Raw genomic sequence first — 25,657 nt, 5'->3', positions numbered from 1 at the left:
GCATTACTAAGAACTTCTGTATATCGGACTTTACAGAATAACGATCGTTATTCAGTTTCCACGTCGTGTTAACGCCTGAGTACTACGAACTAATATTCCGAAATGTGGAGATTCTTACATTTCCATGAATTGTTGAGAGCATTCGGAACGGTAATCCAGCAGATGAGAAGGCGCAGAAACTGAATACTACGGCGCATGGGTTCAAAAAACCTGAGACGGTACTGCAGGAGAAAAGCACGAGAGGGGACTCCTTCTGTTGCCGAGGCAACAAGGCATCAAGTTTTGTGAGCTCATGCTCCACCCAGACAAGCGTCACGTAGCAACAGAGGTGCATCTTGCACTCTTCTTTCTGCAGCCGTACCAGCTATGTGTGCGAACCTCCATGCTCACCGGGATGCCACACGGTCGCAATTTCCAGACAGTGTCGTTTACATGCACTTGCGCTTGGGGTGTCCGCCTCAAGCGAGACAGTACACGGCAAGGAACGCGAAGAAAAGGAAACATTGCACTTTGGAGGCAACATGGAGCTCCCTCACTGGCGGTGGCTTTCTCGGCGTCAGTATCTTTTGCACGTTCCACTCTTACTATCACTATATGGTGGTGTGTGGCAGCAAAATCTACAGAAAATAGCAACATCGCAGGCCAAGAGCAAACATTGACATTTTCGTGGATAGCTCACACAGTGACAAGTGAGGCATTGATGGGCAGAATGGTTAAGATTGGTTAACATTACATTTCACTGTAACTACCTTTCCGAATAAACAATTAGCTGTGGTACCCTGAAGTAGTTTAAATCAAAATTTCACTGTAGTACACTATAACTTTGGTATATACTGTTGCATAATAAGAATATTGCTAGCTGTAAATAACTTTTTGCAATGAGGAATAAACACAGGCTTTCATTATGTTCTTGTGAACCTAAAAGGTCCTGCCCCAAAGCACAGAACTCTGCACTTATTATCATCCAAACGGGGATACAAGGATGAACGGGTAAGCAATGCCCCACACAGAACGGCATCTGCGACAAGCTGGTTTACCAGACCTGCCCAGCCTAAATGCAGTGATCAACGTTAGCACACAACACACCAAGATAGCACTAAGCACTAAGTGACACAGCAAAGTGGTCAACAATGCTGAGACATGCTTGCACATTAGCAGCCACTTTCAAGCAACACATACCAGAGTTTTGTTTCTCGACTTTAGCCGGCTGCTCCGACGTGAAATTCCCACTGGGTGACAGCACCTGCAGGATGACAAGATGGTCAGACTTGCACATCTTTCTTCCTTTTGAAATTACAGTGCAGCTGAAAAACTACATGCTATAAGCTTCAATTCAATGAGATTCACAACAAAATAAACTCATTTGTCAAAATAAAACAGAAACATTGCACGAAAGTACAGTCAAATCCACTTGTAGTGGTACTGCTTTTAGCAATATATATTGGATATATCGATGAGCAGCCGATGCACCATAAACTTATACTTGTATATGTTCTACGGCAAAATAAACCACTTATTACAATGCTCCCATGCCATGTTATCCATTATAACTATTAAATAGGGTTACTATTGCTCTGTAGGAAGGCAGTCATCGTGATAAGCAGTACACACACGTCTGGTGACGTCAGAGGCAAAAGAATGCTTAAACATGGAGCACTGAAAAAAATTTAAAAATATTGCGTAACATACAAAAGGCACCTATTTTCCTCATGGTAGGGAAAAAGTTAGAAGAAATGTTCCCCTTCACTTTGAGGGTTATGACCTGCTGTTCCTTCTTCCATGATGGACAAGACCCAGAGTATGCCGGGTGCCCACTAATTGCAATTTGCGCAGTGAGGTGTGCAATCGCATTTGTTGGCAGGATGTTCTTGCAAACCAAATTTTGCACAGCTGAGGCAGCCTTGGCAGCTTCGAGAGCTATGGCCAAAAAGTTTGCATTTGAAGCAGCAGCGTGGGTTTAGTATGTAAGGTCTAAGACCGCTGCCACACGGGCAAACTTAAGCGCACTTTGAGCGAGTGCACTTCACCGCTAGTGTCATTCGCAGGCTGCCACACGTGAACGCTTTGTGACACTTGCTGCAGAGCGCAGTTGTCGGTGAGTGTGTTCGGTGAACAAACTTCACAGCGGCAAAGTGTGTAGCCTCGTTAGCAATGAGTAAAAAATAAGTAAAGTAATATTGAAAGCAGTCAGGAGTAACTTTTAATACCATTTGATTTTAAATGGCTAACTTTACAAGGTAATAAAATGTGCCACACTGCAAAAAAAAAAAAGACAGCAGAAAACTACTCTCGCTTTCGGGCTGTTTATGACCACACCAAGTAATGGGGCCGAACGCGTCATTTGGACTGGTACTGGTCAAGTCACAGTCGCTGCCATAGCTTGTTTGTATATGCTGTCCCTAGCAATAACAAACTCTTTTTGTGCGCGCATTCTTAAGTTAACAAATATATGCTCCCAATCGCCATTTCATGCACCAATTTGAAAAGATTTCCCACGTTGCCAAAACGGCTTGTCAGCGCGCTCAAAGTGCACTTTAGTCTGCTCTCGGTGTGACAGGGGTATTACATGGATTTTCAAATAGCCTGTTTCAATGTATTCAGGTAGTGTGCTGATGGAGAAAGCAAAGATGAGGTGTTTAGTTGGGTCTTATTTTGTTGTAGCGCAAGCTGAACAAGGACAACAGAAAGGCAGATCTGACACACCGCAGTGGATTTCCTTGTCTCGTTGGGTTTTAATTTGTTGGGACATTCATAACGTGTTGTTCCTTCCTTATCTCAAGGAGCTCAGTTTGGGTCAAATCTAGAAGAAGTCTTGTTCGGATATAACTCCTCGTGTGCTGTTCAGAGAACGGTGCAGGCTTGGAGTGTTTCCAAGTTCAAGTTCAGACAACTCCTGGGACTGATGTTTGTGATGGACTTCGAGCAAGAGATCACCGCTGGACATTTTCGTGATCTTCTAACCAGGGCCTAGTTTTTCAGTAATACATTTCGCAACTACAAATGGTGACATCATTCTGGCAGTCTTTTCGGGATTTTTACAGTGAATGACACGGTACCTTGAGTATCTACTCAAGGTACCGTGTCATTCACTGTGCTGTATGGAACCTTTGTGCTGTATGGAAAAATTCAGCGAGTCATTGGCGCACCCTCTTTTCAAAAGAAGGCGACAGACAATTTGGGGAAAGAGCTTAAAGTCATAAAGAATTCATTTGATTTTGGTACTTACACCAGCTGCACACTACTGAGCCAATCAAGGGGGCACTCGAAACCTGTTACGTTTCGCCTACGACGCACGGTATAGCCGGCGCGGATGCAACGGACGCCGGGGCTTCGTTCAAAGCGGCGGACATTTTGGCCCGTTCGGAGCTGCCGCAACGCATCCCCGCCAAGCGCGTCCAGGCATGTTTCAGTGCCACGTGTCTTCGTGTGTGTGTGTGTGTGTGTGTGCCCACGCTTGTCAAAGCGCGGCAGCCAGGGAGAGGAGCTCCACAAGTGTGAAGCGAGGAGGTCTGACCGGCGCCGGCCCGGCTTCACTACACGTCACTATGCGTCACTACACTCGTCTCAACATGTCTCTCAGCTTGTCCGTGCCCCGCTGTCACGTGGCCTCGTCCCGTGACGTTCCCTCTTGCCCTCAACTCCGAGAGTATAAAAGCAGCTGCCCCCGGACGCCAGGAGAGAGGCTCCGATTTCTTCTGTTGAGTAACGTGCTCTTCCGTCTCTCCACTTCGGTCGACCTGACCGGCCGCTGTTTTGCGATGCTAGAATAAACAAGTTGTTCTGTTAGCAGTCGACTCATGCTTTGCTCGGACCTTCGGATACTTCCAGTTGTGCCCCAGGCCGCCAGGCCAACGCTACCCTTGGGGCTTGCGACCCATTTGCAACAACTCGTGCCAGCGGTGCGATTGCAACAAGGGGTGTCAGCGCTGAGATTCCAACAAACCCAAAGGAATCGCAGATGCCAGCTGTACATAGCTACTATAACCTAATATAACATTGCTGTATTGTCTTCGTTGTGTCGAAATCCTCCATTGACGCTCCCAATGAATCAGAACTTACTTGATGTTCATATCGACGGTGTCCCTTTGACGGCGTTAATAGATACTGTAGCCCAGGTATCCATAATAAGTTGTAACCTATGCCGTCGACTGAGGAAGGTTCTCACACCCGTTACTACACGAGCCGTACGCGTGGCCGATGGTAGCACTGTTGACGTTAGTGGAAGGTGTACTTACCGTATAAGCATTGCCGACCACCACCTTTCTGTTTTTTTTACAGTGCTGACCAACTGTCCCCATGACCTAATCCTCCGACTCGACTTTCTAACGGCGCATTCAGCTTTGATCGACTGTTCTGCCGATATGCTTTGCCTCGAACTTCCTCTACTCGCGCATATTCGTGCCTAACTGTCGAACAAATTAGTACGACCGCCTTTGTTCACCTGCTGCCAAAGCCTTGACTTTCGTAGATTTGCTATCATCTTTCCCTGCGCCCCATGGTGATTACGTCGCCACACCTCTTCCTGCAGTCCTTTTGATGCGCAATATCACTATGCCCCACTCCGTCGTCACCGTCGCCGATAACCGGACATGCCTCCCCGTCGTCAATTTTGGCCCGACAAAGGAAGTTCTACCCCATGACATATCGGTTGCAACGCTGCGTGCTATAGGAGATGACCACGTCACAACGTTTTCAGTAGGTGTTTTCTCAGATTCTTCACCATGTCCACAGGATGCTGTTTGCCCGGACCCAACATTTCGGCCCAGGATTGCTGCGGACCTATTGCCTGAACAAGCAGCAGCTCTGTATCACCTTTCGGTTTCCTACCACGACATCTTCGACCTCAACAATCGCCAATTGGGCCAGACTTCAATTGTTAAGCATCACATAAATACTGGTGATGCCACTCCTATTCATCACCGGCCATATCGAGTATCTGCTTCAGAGCGTAAGGTTATTCAAGATGAAGTGAACAAGATACTTGCCAAAGGCATTGTTGAACCTTCGTCAAGCCCTTGGGCGTTGCCCGTGGTGCTTGTTAACACTTTCCTGTCCGTGGGAAAATGAGCACTTTTCGGGTGGTCTAGTAAACATTTTGTTTGCTGCTACATCAATTGTTTGATATTAAAACGTTTAGTATCAATTTGTAGAAGAGGGAATGTGCTTTTTAATGGTGTTGTTTGAAAGCAAGCATTTATTACCAATTAATTGAAAAAATATCACTTAATAAAAAATTTGTGACAAAAACGAGGAAACTCCGCAAAAACGTCGATGCTGCTTTGCACCAAGACAACATAAAAAAATTCAAAATATACATTTTGAAGGGACAGGCCGTATAGAACATTCCTGCTAATGTAAACTTTCTATCTGCACAAGTTATTTTTTTACAAAGGGAAATGTTATCCCTAGTGGCTATCGTGCCACCGCACAAAGCAGTTGCGTGATGTGGTGAAGCACAAGTTTGCGGAGCACGTCTCGCAGAAAATGTTCGTTTTTTGTTCCACTTTCTGTTCTTGATAACACAATTTACAGTTCCTGTATCTTTGTAGCTTCTGGGGCTTGTGCTTTTGATCCTTAGGGGCACATGTAGCAGGAACAGCAGGTGGAGCCTTGGGTTCTGGATGTTGTTGCTCATCAAGCCCTATGAGCTGCTCCACGAGCTCCAGCCTGAACGCGAACTGATCAAAGCGCAAACCTCTTGACAATTCAGGCACTTCGGGGTGTTGCCGATGGTGCTCATCAAATAGAATAAAGCTGTTGACAACAGCAATATCTATACTGTGGAAAAACAGCGTTTTCCACCAGCGCACGCACTTCATCAGAACATTGTATGTCCCAATCAGCTGGTCCGATTTATCGACGCCGAGCATGCCCACATTGTACTTGTCAATCAGCATTGGCTTTTTCACCGATACTTCTTCCCACTTATTGTCCACTTTCCTTCTGCGCTTCGCAAGTACGAATTTGTTGGCTGTGTGGGCTGTAGACATCATGTGAACAACACGCTTGTCCTTCCATTGTAAATATAGAACGTCCTGGTCCCATAGCCAGCGAACATCTCCTCTCTTTGCTTTTTTTTCCCATTGGGTGTCTTTGAGCTCGGCTGGAAAGCCCCGACGATCCTTGCGTGTTGTGCCACAAGCAAGCATCTTGCGCTCCAACAAGTGTACAAACAAGGATGTCGACGTGTAAAAGTTGTCTAAATAAATTATGTAGCCTTGATCTAGGTAGTCCTCTGCCAGTCGCGTCACAACATCGAATGCCAGCCCACGTGCGCTAGGTGCTTCACGCTTTCCTGTGTATACACTGAACTGAACAGTGTAACCAGATTTGGAGTCCGCCAAAACCCACAATTTATATCCCCATTTAATACCTTTGTCCCGCATGTAGTGTCTAATTCCGGATCTGCCTTTGGATTTTACCATCCTCTCGTCAACGGAGAGGCTCCGATCAGGTTGGAAAAATTGGGCAGATGAGGCATCGATGTGCTTCAGCAGCGAATCTACGCGATGCAGCTTGCCATGGGATGCGGCAGTTGTCTTCTCAGGGTCGGACAACTCAGGAATGCAAGCAACGCTTTGAATCGATTTCTTGGCATTACCGAAGGCGGAAGAAGAACAGAAAATAATTTCCGCGTGTTAAAGTAGCAGTGCAAGCGCGGTACTTGTACAATACCCATGTAAATAAGAAGTTCGATAAACTTCATCTCATCGGGAGTCACTTCCTTCCAAGATCCGTCTCTCTCACTGTATGATTGCTTCTCCAAAATATGCATCCACGCATATTTATTTGTCATGTTGCATATCTCGTTGATTATTTCTGCCGTGAAGAACAGCGCGAAGAAGTCGACGGCTCTTGCGAAGCGCCGCGCGGCACTGCGGAACGCAGTGCCGAGGTCAACTCCCGGCCGTCTTCTCGCGCAAAACTCCACTCTTTGTGCCGCCACCGACAAGTGGTCCTGTCCAAACGACGTTGACACCCTGCAGATAAGAGCCGTAGCCTTTAGAACACGCCGCATGTTTTTAGATCCGATCGCGGCCGCGATAAAATGGCTCGGAGTGGAAAACGGAACTTACCGGCGGATACCTGTCGACGTTCCGGGGCTACTTGACGCACTTGCACCGTCCATGTTGAAGTCGGATGAGTCAAAATCATCTCCCGAGTCTCCGCTGCTACCACCATTACAAAATTCTGATGCAGACTCATCGGAATCCGTCGAAACTCGCCGTTTCCGAGAAGCAGCTGCGCGCGACGTCGACGCCATATCCGAAACTAAGCGCAATTCAAAGGCGTTTTAAAAATCCCTCCCACGGCCAAAAAAGGAAACACAAAAGCGAAACTTGAAAAATAGTTGTCCTTTTATGCGCTGGATGGCGCTAGCGGTCCATAAGCGCTCCGAACGGGAGAAAATCGACGTTGAAACCATCGACAACATACTGTCGATGGGCATAGGCGCGGACAGGAAAGTGTTAAAGGGACACTAAAGGTTACTATTAAGTCAACATGGACTGTTGAAATACCATCCCAGAAACCTCGAAACGCTTGTTTCGTGCCAAGGAGAGACTTATTTTAGGAGAAAATACGTTCTGAAGCGTCCGCGTACCTCTAACGCAGTTCAAATCGCCCGCCCTCCGATCGAGGAGTACTGACATCAAGGTCTCATGGTGACATTGCACCATCGGTGAGTAGAACGGCGTCCGCAGACGGCGCTACGACTTTCCTGCGCAAAACGCAAACGCGCAGCAAGACACAGAGCCAAGACAGAGCCGACAGCAGAGCGAAAGCGGGAGTATGGTGGCTAGCGGAAGGAGAAACGCGCGACCATGAGGCTCTTGCATTGCCCAGGGGGCGCTGCGAGAAAGGTGCTAAAAAGCACCCTCTGTCCTAAAATGGGCCGTACCAAGCTCGGTCGTCTGCTTCGGAAAGCACATTTACAATATGGACCCGCCACTTTCGGTTGTGTTGTAGCACGGCCTGCTGCGTATATCGGGCGCCGAAGATTTTTTCAGGGTGGCACGCTGCGTAAAGGCAAGAAATTAAACAGTTCCGAATACGTGTACGCCGTTCAAGAATTAGGCGGCGAAGTTTTAGCGCGGTGCCAATCGCAAGTGAAGCGAGTCACGTACGAAGCGGAACTACAGGTAAGGTTTGCACGCTAGCTGCTAGATTCAGGCGCACAAATGCGAGGAAATGCGTGGTATAAATGAATCCACAGCAGCGATAAGCTGACATCATGTGTATGGAACTGCTCGAGCACACAACGGTACGCGCCGCGATGTACGAACTGCTCGAGTACACGATCGTACGCGCCGCGACGGTAGCGGTCTTTCGAGATGCCGCCAAATGGCGGGCCTCCTGCAATCTTTGTTGACTGCAATGCCGCTAAACGTACGTGTGAATCGCGCTGCAGCGCGAGCTCGTGCGCTGCTCACTTGATGTAGCTTTTCATAACAGCACTCGAACATCGATGTGCTGCGATCAATATTGCCTTGCTGTGCTGCCTCAACGTGGTGGCTTGAGATCAAGGATGAGCGCATTTAACTCTCTTAACCTGTGCTGCTCGTAGAGTAGTAGTGAATTGTCATCGAATGAGCCCGACCATTTGTGCTCATTTGCACACACCTGGTCACTTCACCACTTCGCATCGGTCGAATTGTTAATTGTCGCTGTGGGCGAGTCTCGAATCGTGAATTACCAGCCATGCCTGCTGCTATGTCGGTCTGCTGTCGGTACTGTAGGTGCAAAAGACCGAAATTTCCATCGCAGATAATCAAGCAAGCTTCAAGACAGGCGAAGCAGTCAGCATGGCACGAAGTTTCGCTTACTCAGCACGACGAACTGCAGCTATGCAGCGCGCCCAACGCTCCACTTCGTGAGGCCTTGAAGGAAAACGGTAGAATCTGATGTTGGGATTCAGGCCTTCTTGTTCATGGCAGCCCACGATGCAGAATTAATGACGGTGACGCCTTTTCGAGGCTGGGCTAGGTCTCTCCGGATCGGCATCACTGATTCCTTCTGCTCCCAGCATTACGTCCCACGGCACACGGAGAGTCCGTTTTCGTTAAACTATAGGCTGCGGCGAGCTCGCAGCGTGGTCGGCGTGGTCTGTGAGAAGTGACGAGCCTTTTCACACTCGCAACAGGGCATAAAAAAGTGCGAATCGACGCAAAACTCGGCCTAGAAACGTGCTTTGCCACAGCCAGGGCTCAATACGACCCAAGCTGGTACGACCCAGATGTCGTTTTCCGCACCGTCACCAGGCGCCGCTACTATACCTCAAACTCCAGCGCAAGACGGCCATAAGCTGGTACTTCATTTTATGACGCAAACTTCGACGCTTGTCGCAATGGACCCTGACACTGACAGATTGGCTCGCGATGGTGGGCTCAACTTCAGCAATTTGAGCACCGCCGAGCGCGACCTGCTGCTGAGGGCTCGCACTGCCGGCGTCGTTGCGTACTACGACGGCGGCCTCGACACCGGCTCTCCGGAGCGGGAAAGCAACGAGGGCTTCCCACGACATCACATGGACGTGGCATTCTCGCTGCTTGTTCCAAATGAAAGTTTCGCGAGCCAGCAGAACCCTCACAGCACGACGCGATAACGAAACAACTGAAACTCCAAAGCGTGCACGGCGCAGAGTCGACCACACAGAGTCGAGCGAAAACGAAACCTTTCGAACACCCATATTACTGAAGGGTAACGTCAAAATGTTATTTTTCTTTTAGAATCGAATAGACGTAGACAAGCAGAATTTTTTTCCGTCTTATAATCAATGAAATGATGTTTTTAATACGAGTAGTTGAGTATTAGTAACACAACTTATGAGGAGTGCTTTCGTCATTGGGCTAGTACCGGAATGTCGCTGAGGGGTCTCAAATCGTGTCATGCATTTACCTCAATTTCTCGGTTACTAAAGGTCTGTTCGCGATTATATTGACGCCTTAGACGTTCTAGAACATGGCTCTACCACTTTAACTTGAGTTTCTGGTAACCTTTAGTGTCCCTTTAAAAAGAAAGACAGCACATGGCGTTTCTGCGTAGATTATTGTCATCTAAACCGCATTACCAGGGAAGACGTCTACCCCTTGCCTCGCATTGATGACGCCCTCGATTGTGCCAACTACTTTTCATCAATAGACCTTCAATCTGGTCATTGGCAAATTTCAAAAAAAATTAAATTATGGGTTTTTACGTGCCAAAACCACTTTCTGATTATGAGGCACGCAGTAGTCGGGGACTCTGGAAATTTGGACCACCTAGGGTTCTTTAACGTGCACCTTAATCTAAGTACAAAGGTGTTTTCGCATTTCGCCCTATCGAAATGCAGCCGCAGTGGCAGGGATTAAATCCTGCGACCTCTTGCATAGCAGCCCAACACCATAGCTACTAAGCAACCACGGCTGGTTTGACAAATTTCAGTGGATGAAAAGGACGAAGAGAAGACCGCATTCATCACCCCTGATGGTCTAGCCCTTTAAGTAACGGCGTACACATTCGTGGACGCACTTATTTTTGTCATTACTTAGCAGAGATTGCAAGCAATAGACAAGGCACACTAAGCATTTAGTAAATTGAACATTCTGCTTTCTTCAAGTACAGCCATTTCACTTCTCAGTGAAATGTGTCACTTCAGATGACCGCTTTGGTGAAGGCACTACCTTATATGAAGGGGCGTCTGAAGTGGGGCGTTTCGGTAGTACAGTAAAACCTCGTTAAACCGTACCCACTTAAACAGTAGTTTCGTTTTAAAAGTAGTAAAGTCAAATCCCTCACTCAGCGGCCATTGAACATAATGTGTTTTGTATCCGCATAAACCGTACCAGCTTATTGCGTACGCATCGGTTAAGACGTAGCGTTTCCACTTTTCATCGCGCAAACACGACGGTGCATCGTCTCCATCGGGCGGCCCTGCAGAACAACAAGCTTCAGAGATTGGAACAACCCGTGAAACCACATTAACATCAACATCATTTCGACGCCATGCCAGAGAGCGTTGTGGCGTCGGGCTAGCGAGGACTCGCGTCACGCTGAAGCTCTGATAAAAGACGCCGGGTGCTCAGCATAGAAGAAAAATTAGACATCATCTGTGCTATCGAACGTGACACGAAGCCGGTGCTGGCACGCGACAGGGATCTGCTGTTGACTACGGCGTGTGGCATTTGGAATGCGAAAGAGTTGCACGGCAGCGCTGCTGCGACCACGAATAGATGTCGGCTACGAAGTTCGACTTTTCACCCTCATTGCCTCTGTTGTTGCCGACGTGTGGGCTAGCGGCAGTGATGAGGACACGGAAAGTGACAGCTAGGGCGATTCAGGCCCGACAGTGGCATAAACTGCGCATTACATCAGCCTCATGAAAGCAATCTAAATGAGAACAGGGGTGCGATAACGTAACTCTATTCCAAACAAAAAGTATTCCAAACTCCAGCACCCAGCAATGAGAAAGGCGCCCTGGGACTTCTGCAGCACTACTGCGCGTGTGCACGGAGAATACGTAACGCCAATGAGGAATCTGCCATGCAAGTGTTTGCTGAGAAGAGTGGGCTGGCTGAAAAGCTGGCACACAGCTTCAGTAAGTTTGAGGCCACTATCGTCGTGCTAGGTCGCCGTGGCATCGAATGAAAATAACACCTTTGTCGCGCGAAGTGAATAAATACTGGATGTTTTTCCCCCTTTCATCGCACTCTCTCTGAGTTCCGTTTTCGACAGGTAAGTTGGCGATCTCATGCTATTTTGGTTAAACAGTACTACCGTTTAGTACGCACTTTTTCTGAGCTCCAGCCAACTACGGTTTAACGAGGCCTCACTTAATTGCGAAATATATTTTCTACCCCTTGTTGTGATGCTTGCCCTCAATAATTAACCAGTGCATGTCATTCGAACGGCTGATTCAATATTTTCAATGAAGAAACAAAGCTTGACTGACTACAATAAATGAATATTTAATTACGACATAATTATGATGGGTCTCTACAAAATGTAGAGTCATTCTCATCTCCTCTTAACTTGCTTTCTATGGAGTATCCAGCACCTTGGCACAAAATTATGCAAATTCAACACTTTTATCGACAGTCAATCGTAATTTGTGACTGAAGGGGCTATATCGAAGTTATGCCATTTGGTCTATGTAACGCCCCAGCAACATTCGAATGTATGATGGACTCTTTGCTTCAAGGGTTCAAATGGTCAACATGCCTCTGCTATTTAGATGATGTTCTCGTATTTTCACCTACATTTGAGACACACCTTGAGCACTTATCAGCTGTTCTTAAAGTCTTCCGCAAGGCTGGACTCCAACTAAATTGATCGAAGTGTCACTTCAGTCATCGACAGATTAAAGTGCTGGACCACCTCGTCGACGCTTCCAGTATTCAACCAGACCCGGACAAAATTCGTGCTCTCACGTCTTTTCCTGTACCTCAGTCTGTCAAAAACATCTGAAGTTTTGTAGGCTTCTGCTCATACTTCCGACGCTTTGTTAAAGACTTCACAGCGATTTCCCAACCACTTACTGTTCTTCTGAAGAAGGACGTGCTGTTCACGTGGAGCCCCGCTCAAACAGCCGCCTTTGCCCACCTCACTAACATTCTCCCCACGCCACTTATACTGGCCCACTTTGACCTGTCCTCTCCTACAGAGATGCATACTGATGCCAGTGGTCATGGTATCGGAGCAGTCTTAGTCCAGCGCCAACAAGGTCAAGATCGTGTTATCACCTACGCTAGCCGCCTCCTCACAACAGCGGAGCACTACTATTCAATTACAGATTGTGAATGCCTGGCTCTCATCTGGGCGGTTTCCAAAGTCCGCCCGTACTTGTATGGCACGCAATTCTCTGTAATCACAGACCACCACGCGCTCTGCTGGCTTTCTTCACTCAAGGGTCCTACTGGCCGGCTTGGTCGCTGGGCTCTGCGGCTGCAAGGATATTCCTATGTAGTAGTGTACAAGTCGGGCTATTTAGATCAAGACGCAGACTGTTTATTTATTTATTTATTTATTTATTTATTTATTTATTTATTTATTTATTTATTTATTTATGACGCTATCCAGTGGACAAACCACCCGCCGAACCTGACTCCGATGCCGACGCTTGCATTTTCTCCATTTCTCATCTGCTACATGTTGCTAACGAGCAACGCCGTGATGCCACCTTGTGCACCATCATTGATGGCTAGGAATCTTTGCCTTCTGATTCATCCCTTCACCTGTTTGTTTTCCAGGATGGTGTATTATACCACCACAATGCACACCCGGACAGTCCTGCCCTACTCCTCGTCATTCCCAAGCACCTCCAGTGAGCTGTTCTCCAAGAACTTCATGATTTACCAATAGCAGGTCACTTTGGCGTCTCCCGAACCTACGACCGGATTCGCTGATGCTTCCTTTGGCCAGGCCTTGCCTGCTCCATCCGGAAATACATTGCGGCGTGTGAGAAATGCCAGCGCCAAAAAACACCATCGACACACCCTGCCGGGTGCCTTCAACTGCTCAATATTTCTTCGGAGCCATTCTTTCGCATTGGCTTGGACTTACTTGGCTCTTTTCCTCTATTCACGTCTGGCAACAAGTGGGCCGATGTGGCAACAGATTACGCCATGTGCTACGCCATCACCAGAGCACTTCCAGCAAGCTGCGCCATATGTCACTGATTTTCTTTTACGCGACATGATTCTACAGCATGGTGCTCCACGCCGACTGCTCACTGACCATGGTCGGACATTTCTTTCCAATGTCATTGCCGACATCCTGCAGTCCTGCTCAACCAAGCACAAGCTGACTACGTCTTACCATCCCCTGACTAATGGTCTCACGGAGCGTCTGAATCGCACCATAAAAAACATGCTGCCCGACCAAGTATGTCTCGCCCGACCATACTGACTGAGACTTTGCCCCACCTTATGTCACTTTTTCAAATAATTCTTTGCGTCATGACACTGCTGGTTATTCCCCGTTCTTTCTGTTGTTCGGCTGAGAGCCCACATTGACACTGGACACATTCCGTCCATCCGCCGCAGCAGAGACCAGCAAGTATGCACTTGAAGCCATCACCAGGGCAGTTCTAGCACGCGAAACTGCCCGCGCCCGCCTCCTGACCTCCCAAAAGAAGCAACGGCGTTTGTACGATTGCCAAAACAGAGACGTCCACTTTTCACCTGGTTCTCTGGTACTCCTGTGGTCCCCGACTAGTCACATGGGCTTGTCAGAAAAACTTTTGGCTCGGTACACAGGCCCGCATATAGTGCTGCGTGCCGTGACTCCAGTTATGTACGAAATCGCCCCAGTGAGTACCAGTACCTCATCTGCCCCGAATTCCACTGACGTTGTACATGTTGCACGCCTCAAGCCAAATTACTCTCCTGTTATCACCGATATTTAGACACACCGGTGCTTCTGAAACCGGGGATAATGAAACATGCATATTGCGTGTTTCTAGTGGACGATGCATGCGGGCGCCCTGACGAAGACAACGAACACTCTCTGGCTCTCGAGCTGTAGGCTGAACTGGCCAGCGCTGCAGTTATCCTTTGTAAATCCGATGCTGGAAGTAATAGGAAGAGAAGACAGGAAACATGCAAAATAAGAAAGAAAGGTGAAGATTCCAGAGGAGAACAGGAAAAGGCAACTATCAATTTGCCCTGGGTCAGGCAGTCTGGGGGTGCCGTCTATGTGAAATCGAGGCCAAAGGAGTGTGTTGCATCCGCCAAGGGGCCTTCAAGGCACAAGCACTCAGCATCAGCTCTATTTATTTATTTATTTATTTATTTATTCAATTTTTACCCTACAGGCTCGGAGGAGCATTGGGTAGGGGGTTACAGAAAAATGACAATAAGGCAAAAAGGTAACTACATAGTAGGAGAAACAAATTTGTACAAGGGAAAAAAAAGGAACACTGGTAAACATCGAAAAAGAAATACAAAGTCAAGGGAATACAATACAATACAAAGTCGCAAATTAATACAAAGTCGAAGAACATAGTCTAGCGAACATGTGAAGTTGCAAATCTTCACGAAATTTGGCAGGACCTTCTAATGAAACAATATCATTTGGAAGGCTATTGCATAGTGCAATGGCACGTGGTAATGCAGAGTTATTGAATGACTGTGTGCGGCCGAAAATGTGCCTGAAACTGAGATGATTACAAAGTCGAGTAGATGTACGAGAAGGAATTTCAAGCAACAAACAGCTGGACCACGAGTTATATTAGTGTACATGAAAGGGCATAGGAGGGCAACAGAGCAGTGGGAACCCAAGTCGAGAAGGGGAACATCGCATTTAATTTGGGTAATGGTAGATTGACAACTGTAATTTATAGGGGTATTACTCAGGCTCGCGCGTGCGCACCTGACCCTTCTCTGGATCGCACAGCGCCGGTGGAGCGGCAGTCGCTCCCTAGCACTTTCGCAGCAGCCCTAGCAGTCAGAGCTGTGACCCCTAACCCGCGGTTCGCAGTGAGTTGCGACCACGGCGGGTTCAGGCCAGTGGGGACAGGGTGAGTCTCGACCTAAGGTGTTTATTCACCTTAGTGTACAATGATTCCAACAGACAACAACAGCCACAACACACACAAATACAACACAAAACACAACCACAGCGGCGGAGCATTCCGCACGTCTGGGATGAAACAAACCGCACAATGTGGGAACCACAAAAGAGGCTGATAAGAGTTCAGCTCACCCAAGTGGATCCGCGCTCGGGCCCTGGGGCGGTGAGTCGCACACAAAGGCCGGGCGCAACAGGGGGGACGGCGTGCGGCGGTCTCAGCGGCTGATTTGAGATGCGGCCGTTCGCAAGCTCTTCTACCGTGAGACAAAGATGCGTCGGGGGAATCACGCTTCTGCCCGAGCGGCGGAGAGGAGTCTCCCCAGTTCCAAGAAATGGAAAGGAGGGAACGGGGTGCCTTGGCTGCAGCGTCGCGGCCAGGCGCGAAGTGTAGCGGGAGCGGCGGGGGTGCCCTCTCCCCGCTACCCTCCGCGAGCGAGCACGTGATTATCGCGTGATAACCGCGTGGCCGCTCCGGAGATATCGGGATGCGCGTGCGATCCCCACAAATTAGAAGTTATAAAGCGGGCGGCACGATTTTGGATGGATTCCAATTCATCTATTAAGTATTGTCGATGAGGAAACCAGATCGATGAAACATATTCCAGTTGAGGGCGTACAAAAGTTTGGTAGGCCTGTTGACGGATGGTAGATGGGGAAAGGTGCAGATGACGACATAAGAACCCTAAAGTTCTGTTAGCTTTAGCGAATATCTTCTCGATATGAGAGCGTCAGGCAAAATTAGTACAAAAATAAACACCAAGATATTTGTAAGTAGAGCCACGAGGAACTTCAGCCAAACAGATTTTGCAAAGGAAACTTAGGAGCTGATTTCATACGACTGAAGGAAAGAACCCAGCACTTAGACGTGTTAAGTGTCATTAGCCAAGTGTCATTTGCACACCAGTGATTAACTAGGTGAAACTAATTTTGTAAAGTTACATGGTCATCATGACAGTTAATCGTTCTGTAGATTATGCAAGCATCCGCAAAAAGTTATATGCAGGAGGATATGTTGCTGGCCAAGTCATTGATAAAAATTAGGAAAAAAAGAGGGCCTAATACACTACCCTGGGGTACACCTGACGTTACAATTGATGTGGAGGAGCTAAAGTTATTCAAAGACACAAACTGTTGCCAATTAGACAAGAAATTGCAAAGCCAGGATAATGTTAATGAGTCAATCTTCATAACAGGTAATTTAGCTATTAGATGACAGCGAGCAATTCTGTGAATAATTCTGCTATTATTCATGGCATAATGTAAATCTGACGTTAATTACAAAAGTTGAGTGTCACAAGACCACACTTTAAGGAAAGCATGTTGATTTTGCTGTTTTCTTGTTGGTTCAACCATTCGTCGTACTCACACGACATAAGCGTCACATCACTGAAATCACTATCTAGGCTTCCGGACCTCGTTTTACGCCGACGCATTACTCCCTCTTTCCTTACCACAAATTCTTCCACACTCCTATCTTTCATCAAGCACTAAACATTGACACTAAACGTTAACAAATGCAAAAGCATGTCATTCACCCGCAGCCATAATCCTCGGCCGTTTGCGTACACAATAAATAATTTCGCTCTTGAATCAACTGACACTTATAAATACCTCCGTGTCACTGTATCAGACGACCTCAACTGACATAAGCATGTGCATATACCATCATTTCTGCTTCTAACAAAACTTTAGCTTTCTTAAAACATAATTTGCGGAAAGCCCCAAATCCCGTAAAATTACTTGCCTACACATCACTTGTACGACCAAAACTAGAATACGCCTCAGCAGTCTGGAATCCGCATCAAGCATATCTCATCGACGCTCTTGAAGCAGTACAAAACCGCACCGCTCGATTCAACCATTCGTCGTACTCACACGACATAAGCTTCACGTCACTGAAATCACTACCTAGGCTTCCAGACCTCGTTTTACGTTGACGCATTACTCCCTCTTTCTTTACCACAAATTCTTCCACACTCCTACCCTTCATCAAGCACCCTATATCACGGCCGCAGCGTGCATATCATGCCATACCAGTCCCTCGCAGCAGGTTTCACGACAACGTTCACGAACATCAACATTTTTAGCCTCGTTTTTTCTTCGCATGGCGGCAGACTGGAACGGCCTCCCCCTCTGCCATTGTCAACATAATCTGCCCATCCGTATTTTTGCAACACGTCACTGACCATCTCCAACTACATTATACATGAATGTCGTAACAATGTTTAAAAAACAATGTATCAAGAAAATGCTATAGATGTACTTGTCTTTGTTTCTATTGGTTAATATGTGCACACTTCTTATTTTTTTATTTTTTTCTCTCTTTCACTGACAAACTAACAGGAAGTTTTCTGGTATGAGTGTGTGTATATGCATATTATATGTACTCTGAATGTATGTATGAATCTGTGCCTGTTGCCAAGAAAAGGGGCAAGGACCTAGTCAAGCTGTTTTGCAGCTTTTTGTTCTTGCCCTAGCATTCTTTTTCTGCTGTAAAAAAAGAATGCTGAAATGAAATGAAAATGAAATGAAACATGATTTTCCTAATATATGTTGTTGGTATTTACATACATGCATGAATGTCTACATGTGTGTCTGCATGTGTGTATACATGTGCAAATGTACTTGAGTATGTATACTATGTATGTGTATATATATGCGTGCTTGAACTTGAACGAGTGTAAATTCGAATCTTATACCCACCCCTTGTGTAATAACCCTGAAATTGGGGGTTTTTAAGGAAAATAAACTGAACTGAACTGAAGGAAAAAGTTATTAGATTCAAGATGGCTGGATATATTGGGGGCAATGATGTGCTCAAGAAGCTAGCAACAAATGCATGTTAGCGAAATTGGGCAGTAGTTACCAGGTGAGTGTCTGTTTCCATCTTTGACTATCGGAATAACTTTGGCTATCTTCCAATCAGCAAGAAGACCGGTTGATGAAGAAGACTGCTGAAAAATGTAGTATAAAATCTGACTGGACATAGCTGACATGTTTTTTAGAATTTTAGAATTAATATTGCGAATGCCACACGATGTAGACACTTTAAATCACGCATCAGTTTTAAAATGCCTTCAACACTAATACCGCATTTACTCGCATAATGATCGCACTTCTGTGTCAGAGAAATTGACGCAAAATCAGGGGTGCGATCATTACGTGGGTGAAATTTCCCACGAAAAGAAAAAAATTTTTTTTCGTCCCACGTTTGCTGCGAGACACCAAAACCAATATGGCGGCTGGCAGAGCAAGCCGAATGCGCCGAACGGAATTTTTTTTTTCTTCTCGTAAGTACATTACGTGCACTGAAACAGTTTCTTCCGTATAAGTAATGAATAATATCATTAATATTGGCAAGTTTGCCAATGTAGCCATGTCCACTTTGAGGGGACAGAAACAGATGGGCGCGCTTATCTACCAGTGACATAGAAACACATGGCCGGCATGCTGCGGATACTGTGGCATCTGTCTTCACTACTATCCTAACACGGCACGTTTCCACTAAGGGTGGGTGAATATCTTAGCTGTGTTACAAGCGTCAGCATATGAATAGGGTACACCTTTAACGTATCAGTGTAAACATGGCTACTATCATTGCCGTTCGCGATTTGTTGCGTGCCCACGAGTGCAGACGAGAAGAATCGAAAGGCGCCTTTTTTGTTGTTGTTGACCACAACCATTATAAAGCCTACACATAATAAAGGCAAGTTTGGTTGCAGCTTTTTTTTAGTCATCATTAGTCATGGAAGTGCGGAAAGTGATGAAAGTAATGAAATGAGGCATCTACTTAAGAAATGTTTGGTGCATGCAGACCGCTTCGTTTGTCTTGAAGAGTCATTCGCGTGGCATTAGACAGATGGTAAGCGCGATTAATATTAGCTAGACATGGCACACAACACATCGCTGCGGCAAGTTCGGGGTGCGATCATTACACGGGAAATAAAAAAAAAATCTCATTTTGACAACAAAATTCAGGGGTGCGATCATTATGTGAGTGCGATCATTATGAGAGTAAATACGGTGTTTATAGTGGGCATGAAGCGATAATCAAGGTCGGAGATACAGGGAATGGAGGAGCAGTCTTCTTTAGTGAACACAGAGCAAAAAAAAAACTAATTGAAAGTTGAAGCACACTCAGAGGCAGAGACAGGAACATTGTCAACGTTATGTAATGTAACAGTACTACAGCTATGATCAGAAGAGATAGCTTGCCAAAACTTTCCATGGTTAGTGTGTAAAAGTGAGGACAGATCGGTGGAAAAATACTTTTTCGCTTCAGATATTGCAAGACAGTAAGATTTTAAACAATCTTTATACTTAGACCATGATAAGGGAAATGACAGCCGTTTAGCAGAAATGTACAACCTTTTTCTTTTCTGAGTGATCTAAGCGATTTATAAAACCACGGGTAATGTTTGTCATTGGATATAGTGACTGGTGGCACATATTTATCTAATAGAAGCAACATAATATTTCTAAATGAATTCTTCAACAGACCTGTTTGTGAATGATGGAAGAAACGTTGAAAGAAAACCTCAAGTTCATTGTTCATTTGTTCGTAAATTGCCTTGTTATAATCCCTGATAACCTTACGTTTAACACCACCAAATTTCAGTGGAATATCAATTGAGAACTGCAGTAGGGCACTAAAGCCGCCAAGCTGCACAACAGGGCTTATGCTATGTGGCTCTGCTGTGAGAATAAAGCCTCATGTATTCGTGCCGTGAGTAGGCTCAGAGACAATCTAAGCTCAACTCCCAGGATCCCCTCTTCCCCAGACATGGCTAAGCCATGCACAGTTAAATGCAGCAACCCCGTGTGCTCGGGTCCATGGTGCAGCAACACCCTGCTCATGCAGATGGGGCCCCCACAGGCAATGAAGGGACTTCTCTTCTCGCACTCATCCAGCCTTGGCCTGTGTAGACTCGATTGCTGTTTCGACGTGCCAGTTCAGCGTGGTCTCGTATTGCATCAAGCACCATATGTTCTTAAAAGGAAGCTTTAGCTCAGGCCCAACTCCAACACAGCCTAGACAAATAAACGTAAGACGTAGGGTGCTTTTCTGAGAGAACTCCAGGACTGATTTTAATTAAATTTGTTGCATTTCAGAGAATAAGTCAAATCCTAGAGGCTGTTGGAAACAGAATTTCTTATTAGGGCCTGAATTTCGTTAAAAGAATTTTCAAAAATTTGGAAGTTAGAAAAATACAAGCACAAAGTTTACAAATTGATAGCTCTGCATCAAGAACAGATATCTCGGTTCTGCAAATGGCATCGATTAGACCATTCAACGCGGGTAAACTTAATATGTCAATTTATAGCTTCCTTGAATTTGTTACGTTTGTACAAGGGTTCTGAAAAAGCTGTATTTCCATATTACTAAATTTTATTAGATTCATTTGTAACATATCAATTTTGTCCACTTTAGATGTACTATTCGGTGCAATTCACATATTTGTGATATAATTTTTGATTGCCAAGTTACACAGTTGTAAACGATAGTTTCGTTTTCTGAAAATTTACAATTTTTGCAAATTTTTTATAAAAATTGACGACTTAAATAAAACATTCGAAACAAACAGTCACTAGATTTTAAGATTTTTTTTTAAATGCAACAAACCTAGTCAAATTTGGTGCAGTGGTTGCCAAGAAAAACGAATTCTCCTTTTACATGTATTTAGAAAGGAGCACCCAAACTAAAGCTTCCTCTTAATCGTTTGCAGTATCTTGTTTTGATAGGTCACGTGTGGTCATATCTGAGTTAACTGTGTGTCACGTGGCAAGCCTTTGCGCATAAATAGGACGGTTTGGATCCAAATAAAACCAGTTGTTAGTCGGTGCTTGTAATGCGGTTTTGTGTTTCTTCTTCTCAGTCGCGCTGTACTTGTTGAATAGCTATGCAGCAACTTGCTCAAATCAGTTTTACTGTAAGGCAACAATAACTGAAAAAATATGACTATGTGGTTTATTGACCTGTAGCTTGCAACAACCAGCAGCAGCACCACCAGAATATCAGCTGTCGTCTCTCCTTCTGAATTTTATTTTATTTTATTTATTTATTTATTTATTTATTTATTTATTTATTTATTTATTAATACATACATTTTGCAACTATAGATCTGGACCTCTGCACAATGATGGGTTAGAGACTTGTTGAACATGTTATAGGAGTAAGTACTTCTTATCACATTCCCAGTAGTGGGCAGCGTAACTTGAATGAAGGACAAAAGGCCAGGTTGCTGTGTTAATTCAGAGAACTTTTTGTTTGGCCAGTTGGTGAAACATGGCTATTAGGAAAGGGACGCATGTTAATGCATACGCTGATGATGTAGACGGGACTAGCAACCGGCCTACAAGTATCCAAACAGGACAAGTGTTCAGTCCACTTCGTTCATCTGTGTGTTCATTTGTGAACCTCTGACAGCTACGGACACGTCAATGTTCCTTCAGTACACCGAGAAATTTTTTTTTTTCACTTGCATAAACGAAAGATTCTGGGGTTTTACATGCAAGAACCAAGATATTATGAGGTGTGCTGTGGTATCCTGTGTTGGCTTCTGGTTTCGGTTTTAGGTCATTTACGTCAGGGTGCCACTCAGCGCCAGACGCTGTAAGTTGCCTCCTGTTTCCCCTCGCAGAAATAAAAGAGCATTCTTTGCCCGGTCCTCTACTAAAGCAGTCCGGCTCTTTCTTACGGCGCTGTGCGCCCCGGCCGTTTAGGCCTCATGCCGTAAATCCTCCGTCCGGCTGCCCCGTCGGAGCTACAACAAACAGGCGACAAGGTAAACCATTACTCTGCTTCCTATGTGCGCTTGCCATACTTCTGCTCCTCCTCCTGCTTCCAGCATGCAAGACGCCGCAACTACGTCTCCTCCGTCAACCGCAACTCCCCCGCCTTTGTTCTCGGTGCACAGCATGGCGTTCGTACCACCCATGCCGCCTTTCCTGGCATGGGGCGTACAAATTGTCGGTGCAGTTCGAGCGCTGCGGTGACCGGACAGGAAGGGGCTCGCCAGCGATGAACTAATGCGAGCCGCACTTTACCATCCAGGGAGCTGAGGACCCTGCATTCCATCGGTGACGCTCCTTGTGACGGGGTGTTAAGAGCTTTAGAATGGCCAACACTGCAGTGGCGTCGCTCCTTACTGCCACGGTCCTCGCGCTCCTGGGATGCGCGCTAGCGTCAAGAAACGTCTGGATTCTTTCTAAGCAGGAAATGGAGGGAGACGGCTACGACTTCCGAGCGTATGAAACGACTAGGAATGGTTGCAAAGAAATGTTCTCCAATGTCGATGTCATCACCTCGGGAAACAATACATGCAGCAATGTTCAAATTTACATAACTTGCGTGAAGGATGCTATGCGCAAAACCCTCTGTAGCGCGAATGACACAATCAAGGAAAACGAGAACTCGCGCATCATGATCAACGTTCGCAAAAAGAATGTCACGTGCATGTCCGGTTCGTTTTGGTCCGGTCCGAACTGTGGTACCGCTGCTCACATGGAAACGGCACTTTTGCATGTTTCTCAAGGCAACCGGAGGCTAGGCACTACAAGATGAGAGGAAGAAAGCCATTTTACTGAGTAACTTAGGCTTCGAGGGGCAGCGTCTCTACTATGACCTCGTGTTGCAAACGAACCAGACGGCTACTACGTTCGAAGACGTTCTCCGCATCTTCGACCAGCACTGCGAAGAAAGCACCAATCCCCCCCTGGTGCACCGCATTATCTTCCGGGACAGGACGCAACAACCCAGAGACCTTTCAGGACTTCGTCACCGTGCTACAAAGGCTAGCGCCTGCTTGTGCGTTCGGCGCTTGGCATGATGAGTCCCTTCGCGACCAAATGCTGCAAGGCGTCGCATCAACAAGAATTCGAGAAAGGTTACTCTACGAAGGATCGTCCCTCACACTCAAGAAGGCCCAGGAAATCGAACGAACCGTACAGCAAGTTCACAAAGAACTTCAAGTCTTCAAGTCTGTTCAGCGCATCTCGACACAACGCCAAGATGGCGTCGGCAGCCATCACCTTCCTCACCCGGACGCGCAAGATGGCGGTTCCCGCCACCGTTCTCCCTCGACCCGGCAGCTTCAAGATGGCGCTCGGCGGCATGGCGGAAAGTCACGACCTGGGGAGGCTGGCCAACATGGCGCCCGGCCCGAACCCCGCGAAGCCAGTTGAGACATAGCGGGCCATTGCTACCGAAGTGGTTCACTTCACCACATCGCATCCGATCCAGGCTGCCCAGCCAAGCACGTTTCCTGCCGCGCGTGCGGAAAAGTAGGACATTTCGCTTCAGTTTGCCATTCGAGGAATCAAAAGCATTGACAGTCTCCTGCTTGCACGCCGCTTGTTTTCGCTGCATGCCAACAAGTGTCAGGAGCTTCAGCTGACCCAAGCGTTCAGTTTCCGTCTCTGCTGCATAACGCTCCATCAAAGTTCGCCCGGCCGTACTCAGGACAATCGGGACTTGTAAAGGACTTCATCCACAACGTTCATCTTCGAGCGTCAGTGCAACCAGTCTCGGTGAAACTGCATCCTCTACCTCGGGTTCTCCATGAGCAAGTCCCCACCGAACTGCAACGGCTGGAATTGGCTGATATCGTCGAACGAGTCTCAGCGTCCGAGTGGATTTCTCCGCTTGTGGTTCGGAAGGACAATTCCATTAGACTTCGCGTCGATCTTAGAGAACCCAACAAGGCTATCGTCATGGACTCCTTTCCGCTACCGAGGGCTGATGAACTGTTGCGTCGACTCGCTGGTGCTACTGTCTTTAGTAAGTTGGACTTGCAGTCACCTTATCATCAGGTTTTATTGTCCGAGAAAAGCCGGGTGCTTCCTACGTTCATTACTCACGACGGTCTCTTTCGCTTTGAGCGAGTGTGTTGCGGATTGGCATCTGCGCCTTCCGCTGTTCAGCAGATAATGTTATCTGTTTTAAAAGACTGTCCAGGTACCTTGTGCTGCCTAAGTGATGTTTTGATTTGGGGCCGCAGACAAGCTGAGCATAATAAAAAACTGCAAACTGCGCTTTCCAGAATCTCAGCTGCTGGCATGGAGCTAAATGCAAAGTGTGTATACAGTGTCCCAGAGCTCACTTTTCTTGGACATGGGTTCAGTGCAACCGGCATTTCGCCGCTCGTAAACAAAGTGCAGTCAATTGTTGATGCACCGCAGCCAACCGACAAGAAGCACTGCATTCATTTCTTGGTCTCCCACGATACTACTCTAAACTGATCCCGCAGTAAGCTGAATTGGTAGAACCGCTTAAGAAACTGCTAAAGCAAGGGCAACCGTTTGCCTGGGATGAGGATACCGAGTATAGCTTCCAGACTATTAAGGAAGTGATTACATGCGAATTCGGCTCTTACGCCAAAAGTAAGACGTACGTGGACCATCGTCGTGCAACAAAATGCCCTCATTTTCGTCCAGAAGATCTTGTCCGAGTATGTAACTTGAGAACGTCCAATCCTAAATACTCGGGTCCATTTAAGATTTTTTTCATTTCATTTCATTTCTTTTTATTTCTACTCTTGCCATACAACTTATCAGACACTGACTGAACCCATAGCCAGAGGCTAGTGTGGGGTTCAGGAACAAAAATACACTATGGCAATGACACAACACTTGTGTAAAATAGAAAGCCCAAAATCACGGCGAAAGACCAAAGTACACTATACAATGAGGAGAAAATAATATAATATGCATTTTACAGGAGAATGAATAAAGATCTGTGATGAACACTGTACAACAAACACAAACCGCGAACGACTGTCACATAGATCAAATAAGGCTCAAAAAGTATGTTCTTAATGCTTTATTTGTTTCGTGGGACTGTTTTATTTCTGGGGGTAAAGCATTCCAAACCTTGGCTCCTGAAAACTGCACCAATCTTTCACTGTATATGTTATTATTCGGTGGCAGATTAAAGTTACTATGTGTGAGATTTCTCGTCAGTCGAGAAGGACAGCGAAACAGGGAGGCATTGAAAGGTTGGTTATATTTTACTATGTTATTTACACACAGCGCTATCTTTAAAGACCTCAAAAGATCAAAAGGAAGGATATTTAATAGCTGAAAAATTGGTTTACTTGGTTCAGTATAC

The 25,657-nt window shown here is 46.3% G+C and overlaps 1 protein-coding gene across 3 annotated transcripts in view; it reads right to left on the bottom strand.

Moving 5' to 3' along the window:
- Window positions 1–25,657, bottom strand: part of LOC139061368 (uncharacterized) — a 193,600-nt gene that overhangs the window by 94,661 nt on the left and 73,282 nt on the right. For all 3 annotated transcript variants that reach the window (XM_070541336.1, XM_070541334.1, XM_070541333.1), the window contains exon 6: window positions 1,180–1,243. In XM_070541336.1, coding sequence (XP_070397437.1) covers window positions 1,180–1,243 — 64 coding nt within the window. The remainder of the gene's footprint in view (window positions 1–1,179; window positions 1,244–25,657) is intronic.

This window comes from Dermacentor albipictus, chromosome 6 (genome assembly GCF_038994185.2).
Source record: "Dermacentor albipictus isolate Rhodes 1998 colony chromosome 6, USDA_Dalb.pri_finalv2, whole genome shotgun sequence".
In the NCBI taxonomy this organism is placed as follows: domain Eukaryota; kingdom Metazoa; phylum Arthropoda; class Arachnida; order Ixodida; family Ixodidae; genus Dermacentor; species Dermacentor albipictus.
This window is presented reverse-complemented; position numbering and strand designations above follow the sequence as displayed.